The 7172-nt window shown below is 35.9% G+C and overlaps 1 protein-coding gene across 1 annotated transcript in view; it reads left to right on the forward strand.

Annotated features, from left to right (window-relative positions):
- The window catches only part of plxnd1 (plexin D1), an 87139-nt gene that overhangs the window by 22013 nt on the left and 57954 nt on the right, over positions 1-7172 (forward strand). The window contains exon 6 of the mRNA XM_066643365.1: positions 5009-5138. Within this exon, the coding sequence (XP_066499462.1) occupies positions 5009-5138 (130 nt within the window). The remainder of the gene's footprint in view (positions 1-5008; positions 5139-7172) is intronic.

The following is a 7172-nucleotide window of genomic DNA, read 5'->3' on the forward strand; positions in this document are numbered from 1 at the left end:
CTTTTTTTGGCCCCTGTTTGTAGATTCTTGCCAGGTTTGCTGGCCAAACTTTCATTGGACCTATTACATTGTGCCATTTTTAGGCTGTGGAGTATTGCAGCTACTGAAATATCACATGCATTCTACAGGAGTCAATACAGAAGCTTCATTTTAGCATTCACGTACATTGAAATGACTACAATAACTGCTGTATATGTGCATAGAATTTATGGAATGTCTGATAACACTCTTTTACAGTCACATATTCATATCCATATCATCACTTTCCAAAGAAAAATCTGTATCTGTATTTTTGTCTATTTTTAGTTTACTTCAGTAGAAATGCCCCACATTGATTTGACTTGGAAATAAAGCTTTTTACTTTGACTTACATTGAAAATTAAAAATGTAGTTGTAAAGTTACTGCAGATAGATGTATTTCTACTGACTGTTTTATTTTATGAATTCATTAATCAGTACAAATATATATATGATATATTTGCACCATTTTTGTGTCAGCCATGAATGTTTTCTGAAAATGATTTTAGCATTTTAGACCACCTTTATTTATTTATTTATGTATTTATTTTCATATTAACTTATTCATGTCTCTATTATGATGTGTACGCTGAACTTTACTGACTGTGGTTCCCCGTCTTTACACCTTTACTTATCGTGTGAACATCCAATGATTCACATTCACAGTTAATGTAAATCATTAGCTGTTAATGACTGTCAGAAGTACGTAAACAGGCAGATACACTGAGGAGCTGACTCTGGAACAATGCACAAGAGCCCTGCCAGTTCCAGGACTTACAGTGTGGAGGTTCTCTGAGGATCTGAACAAGTCAAATGAATACAGATTGTTCTTAGACACAGAGTATATTATACTTTTTAGCTTTTGTTGAAGCTTGGAGTGAATGTGAAGAACACAGAGGAAAAAAAGGAGGAGGCTGACGTTCTCTTAAGGAAATGCTGAAGTAGTATTTGTCCCTTCTAGTGTCTGGAAATGCGCCGTCCTGCTATTTGTCTTCCCCTATTCCTGTTCATCTGTCTTTCTGTAGGAGCCCACAAAGGCTTGTTGATGTTGTCATCACAGTAGCTCTTTCAGAGGGGGAATGTCAGACGGCACTGAGAATCTTTTTAGCTGATGCCATGACTCTTTATGTGTGTGTGCCTGTGTGTAATTGTTAGGTTTTTTTTTTTTTTTTTTAAAGAAAGGCACTTTAGACAATGCTGCTATGGAAAGATTTATGCATGAATGTCTATGTGTGTGTGTGTGTGTGTGTGTGTGTGTGTGTGTGTGTGTGTGTGTGTAATGTATTTTGAAAATGCTGAAATTACTTGAAATATTCAGGATTTGATAATGTAGTATGGAGATGAACTTCTCATGTGTGTGCGCACTTGGGGTAGGGTCAGATTAGGTCAGTGTGTTTGGCCTCATGTATCAGACACATCTCAATTGACCCAGTGTGTGATAAAGGCAGTTTTAATCGGATTAGGCAGTGAATAATTTTCAGTCAACCCACCTTCCTACTATTCACCATCTCAGTGCTCATTGTAGACACGCTTCAAAGCAGTACATTCAAGGGTTGTGGTTACTGCATTCATTCATTCATTTTTGTTGTAATCGGAAATGCCACATTAAATTTGAATATCTAACAATCCTAACAAAACAAAAATAAATAATTAATCTGAACCATATACTTTTTACTTAGCAGAATATTCTGTTCTGACATAGAGCTGGACAATAATTCAACACCAATATACAGTACTGTGCTGAAGTCTTAGGCCCCTAAGATAATTATATATATTTAAACTAATAAAATAAAACTAATAAGAAATATAAAATCATTTTTTTCTATAAAGTAATAGGTGTGAGTGAGTTTGAAGAACATTGTTTTGTTCAGATTCACCTTAATTTGCATGAATTTGTTAAATCAATAGCACACATTATTTAAAATCATTATTTATTAACCAGTTAAACTAGATATTGGATGATAACCTCAAATAATACGGACTCCACGAGGAGAGATTTGGAAAAAGTTAAACCAACATTTTCACACAGAGTATCACTCACTGGAGTAATGTTATTTGGTTTTATTCTAATTTTGGACGTTATTTGTTGTTTGTTTGTTTTTGTTTTTTTAGCAAATAAACAGTTACTGCTCAGATAAATAGCTTTTTAAATCTCATAACCTCAGGTACCTAAAATATTTGCACAGAACTGTATATCGCAATGTAAAATATTTCTGTAACAATGTTATGATTTAAAAAAAAACATTCTCAATATTTGAATCTACTTTATTTACAGCATCTTTCAATGACTGATAGTTTTTCAGCTGCCATCAGTTCACTGAAATCAGTTATAAATTTAGTTTATTAATATTAATATTGACAGAGCCAAAATGGTTATGTTTGACGGTGATGTCTTATTTCGTTTGTTCTTGGCAGATTTTTCTGCAGGTTATATATTTTTCCTACTGATATTGGAATTGTATCATCTGAAATTAAGGAATATATTGTGGTAAAAATCTTATTTAAGAAGTCATGATTTCAGTGACGTAATGGCTAAATACATTCAAATACTTATAGAAACGTTTTTGCAACTAGAGTAAAGCCTTCCAAGACGAGTAGAGGCTGTTACTACTGCAATCAGGACCACCATTCACTATTAATTTAATTAGCGTGTATGCTATGCTATCATGTTTTTCTTACTCTATTTTTGACTTGTAAAGTGTCCTTGTGTGTCCTGAAAGGTGCTTTTAAATAAAATTATATAATAATAATTATTATTATTATTAATTCTCTCAGTTTCAGAATAAGTGTCCGACAAACAGGTGTCCTTCTCTTTTGTGTAGTGTATTTTTACCTAAAACGAAACTGAGTCTGGGTATGAAAGCCATCGTCATTGGTTTCAGTGAGCTATTAGTAAAAATAATTGCACCATGGTTGTGTCATTGCTAGTCAAGGCTGCACTAGTCTTCTAAGAGCTATTCTAAAAAGGTTGAGGTAAAAACTCTCAGTCGAACCTGTGGCTGTATATAGAGATGTATTGATTTAATATAGAAAGAGCCACAGATTTATTTCCATGCTAAGCGATGATGTCCTCACTGAATATGAACATAAACTTGTTTGCACTGAAAAGATGTTTTCATTGTTCTGGTTTGGGCTGCAATGATCTCTAATGAATAAGATTTACTCGGTTTATGAAGTTGCTGTTCTTTTATTTGCAGCTATAAAATTCGCCCAGAGAGTTTGGCGAGTCTGTGTGTGTGTATCTGTGTATTTGTGTGTGTGTGTGTGTGTGTGTGTGTGTGTAGGGGATTTTTCAGCGATGGTAGACTCATTCTATTCTATTTCTGGCTGTTGGCCTGACCTCATGGCTCTGGCTGTTCTCTGTGCTCTTTTCAAAGTTCAGATATTCACTCATTGTACACACACACTGTCTCTCTCTCTCTCTCTCTCTCTCTCTCTCTCTCTCTCTCTCTCTCTCTCTCTCTGTCTCTCTCTCTCTCAAATTATGTATTCAAGGAGATTCAATGTGAAATCAATAACATAAACATAAATTCGCTAAATGTTGTTGTACTATAAAAGAGGGTTATTAAAAATAATAAAACCTTTTTGTGTCTTCTTATTCTTATGCTCCCATAACAAGAATATAGCTTTGTACAATAGGTCCTAACTTTCAGTAGGTCAAATAATCTAGCTAGCTATTGCTAGCTACCCTTACCAAAATAGCATATTTAAGGGACATTTTATTAAGTACGCTTAAGAATATCTCATAAACTTTGAGTACTAGTTTACATCTAAGTTTTACTTTGTACTTTAACTATGTTGCTAGCATGCTAGCATATAGGTATAGGTTAGCTATGCTAACTTGCTTCACATCCATGTTCTAAAGCCAGGTGTGTTGTCTGTGTTGATGAATACACACTCTACTTTGAGCTCATGATGTATTAGACTGACTTATACATTTCACGCTCAGTTTATTCCCAGTCTAATTAAGTCTGCAGACTACATTTAGCTACAAATTTCTCATGGTTGTCCCCAGATGTTCTTGGTACGTCTCCACAAGGCTATTGCTTTGTGTATCATTAGCTTCAATGTAGTTGCAGCTCTCACGCTAATGTTAGTGTCTCTTCAGCTATTGTGTAAACACACGCTTTATAGACATAACAAAGGATAATATAAATATGTTAATCTTGTTATAAGTGGATAATACCAGCATGAACATGTGATTTGATAAAAGGGTTCTTATGTATAGTACTTTTATTCGTTTTTAAGTGATATGTGAAGAACAAATACAAGGATCTTCTATGACTTCCCGTAAAAAAAAGGGCTGGAATCTATGGTTTAAGGGCAGAGTGTCCTTACTCATGGGTGTGTGTGTGTCTGTGTGGGAGAATATGTGTGTGGGCAGTGTAAAGTGGAGCCGTGTACAGGGAATATTTGGATTAACAACTGAAACATAAGTCATAATAAAATGCCTCTGTCTGGAAGGGAATTCCATGTCTGATAGGTCCACTTTCCTTCAGACACACACACACACACTCACACACACACACACACTTGCTCATGTATAGATAAAGACTCGTCTTGTTAGCCTTTTTAATTGAATTAGCAGGACTCTGATCTCAGTGCCAGAGGGGCTGTCGTCATGGGAACGTGTGTGAGAGGAATCAAACACACCCCTGTTATAGATGTTGTGTGTGTGTGTGTGTGTGTGTGTGTGTGTGTGTGTGTGTGTGTGTGTGTGTGTGTGTGTGTGTGGAGTGTGTGTGTGTGTGTGTGTGGAGTGTGTGTGTGTGTGTGTGTGTGGAGTGTGTGTGTGTGTGTGTGTGTATGTGTGTGTGAGGAGTGTGTGTGTGTGTGTGTGTGTGTGTCAGTTTGCCCAAAGTGCCCTGTCAGTTTAACATGACTTTGGAAAAGTAGCAATTTCTCATGATTATTTCTACAAGTGGTTATTTTTTTCCCCATTTTTATGAATAGCACTCATTTACTCCATAACACCGTGCTGCTTCTGCAGGTGCTCGATTCAGGAGGAGTGCTCTAATGGTGAGGTGGCCCGCTCATGGATCAGCATAACTGAAGGACCCCAGCAGTGCCCTTCAATGACCTTTACACCGGCAAAGTTCAGCAGGACTGCAGACATTAAGGTATGGGCGCTATGTCAGGTTCAGACTGCCCTGTTTAGAACTCTTCATATGAATCAGAGCACTTAGAAAAACCAAAGAGCAGAATTTAGACATTTGCAGATATTAGGGCACACTGTTGCTTAAATTAAGTCGGTCTCTGAGGCCTCAAAACCTCTATTTATAACCTATTTTTATCTCTTTATTCCTTTTAATCTAATTTTCTCTTTATAGAGGAACATTTTGTCACAAACTACCATTTTATTACAGAAATTAATAATTAATAGATTCTTTTGTGAACGTGCATACACTGACTCAGAAAGTATCACACTAAGTATATCACAGTAAAGGCATTTTATATAGTGATGGAAAACATGTATGGACATGCATGTGTCCCCAATGCTCTGGGTTCATATTTCAACCCTACTGAACTCTGGGTACCGCCTGTGATCCGTTCTGAGAATTTGACAATGGCAGCTTACTCCTGTTTAAATCTGTTGCCAGATGAGATGCATGTCCACATCCACGTCCACACCGACCACAGTGAGAGCTTTCATTGGGAACTTTCTGAGTGCTACATTGTTTCTATCAGTGTATAAAATTTGCATGAATCTGTTTTTATTGTTAGATGCATTTGTATCCTTACAAAGCATTCGTTCATTCAGAGCACAGTTAGGATCATGAAGCATGAAGCCGTTTATCAGATTCTTGATAAAATGACTATATTCATGTTCCTGTGTTTTCACAATCACAAATCAATTTTAAGATTTAAGTAATATTTGTACTTGTGCTGTCAGAATGAATATGTTGACACATATAAATAGGAATTGGAAATTTAACACATTAATTTTGTTTCGTGCTAATTAACCTCTTTTCCAAATTTCCCCACAACTTCCTCCCATAATTTGCTCTTTTTACAGACCTAGTGCCCTATTAGCAGATATTTTATCCAGCAATGTAAACACAGTGTTGCTACAGTTGAGTTCAGAAGGTACACTAGATTTTATTTATACCCAAATATGTTTTAAATATCATAAATAATTCTCACATTCACCCTTTCCCTTGAGCTGAGCTGTTCTTGATTAAATCTTCTATGTCCAATTCTAAAGCTCTCTCTGGAGTTTCCCCACAGCAAATTAAGAGATTCAAATTCAAAAATCCCCAAAACTACCCTGAGATACAGTCTTAACCATAAAGGGGCTACCAAAGTTCTTTGAGCGATGCCATAGAAGAACCCTTTGTACACCTTTATTTTAAAGAGGGTATTATGGTAAAGTAAAACAGTTTGTCGTGCATATCACACTACATATACATTTCAATCCTGAAATATACAAGGAAGCACTAGCATTTTTACTTTATTTTTGTGAATATATTTTTTAATTTATGGACACCACACATATAAATATAATTCCATTGTGTTGATCTCATATTTATTTGTTTTATTTAATATTCAATTTCCAACAATACAAACCTCTGCCTTAAAGGCTAAGCACCAGCTCTATGAAAGTGTCAAATAAATACAGTGGAATTTGAGTTCCTAACTTGTGTTTATTGATAGTCAGAAAACATGTTATTTCTTACTAATTGAAGGAATAAGGTTTAAAACAATATGGTTTCCAACAATATGGGCATGTAAGGACACCAACGAAAGGTGTTCAAGAGCCTCTGTAACATGGAGGTAAACAGGGTAAGGACACTCACTTCGCCTGTTTTAGTTGGTGTTAGTTAACGTTAGCTTGACTTGCTAAACTCTGTGGCTCAGATTATACTCGGCTACGTAGTTGCATTACGGAGGTTTATAGTGTCGGATGAATTCGAGTTCAACTTCGGTCACATTTACAAGAATAACGGTACCTCTAAATTTGAGTTTAGCTTATTGCTAGGCTATTGTCATGAATAATGTTGGTTATTTAGCTAGCTAGATACTGTCATAACAGTCAGACATAACGGTGTTTTACCGTGGCGTTGTTCAGCTGTTGTCCACCAGTGACGTCACGGTTGCGTTCAAGAATTTCCGTAGCAAGCTCTGGTTTTTCCGTCAATTTAATAAAATTGTCA

Source organism: Hoplias malabaricus, chromosome 14 (assembly GCF_029633855.1).
Source record: "Hoplias malabaricus isolate fHopMal1 chromosome 14, fHopMal1.hap1, whole genome shotgun sequence".
Lineage (NCBI taxonomy): Eukaryota > Metazoa > Chordata > Actinopteri > Characiformes > Erythrinidae > Hoplias > Hoplias malabaricus.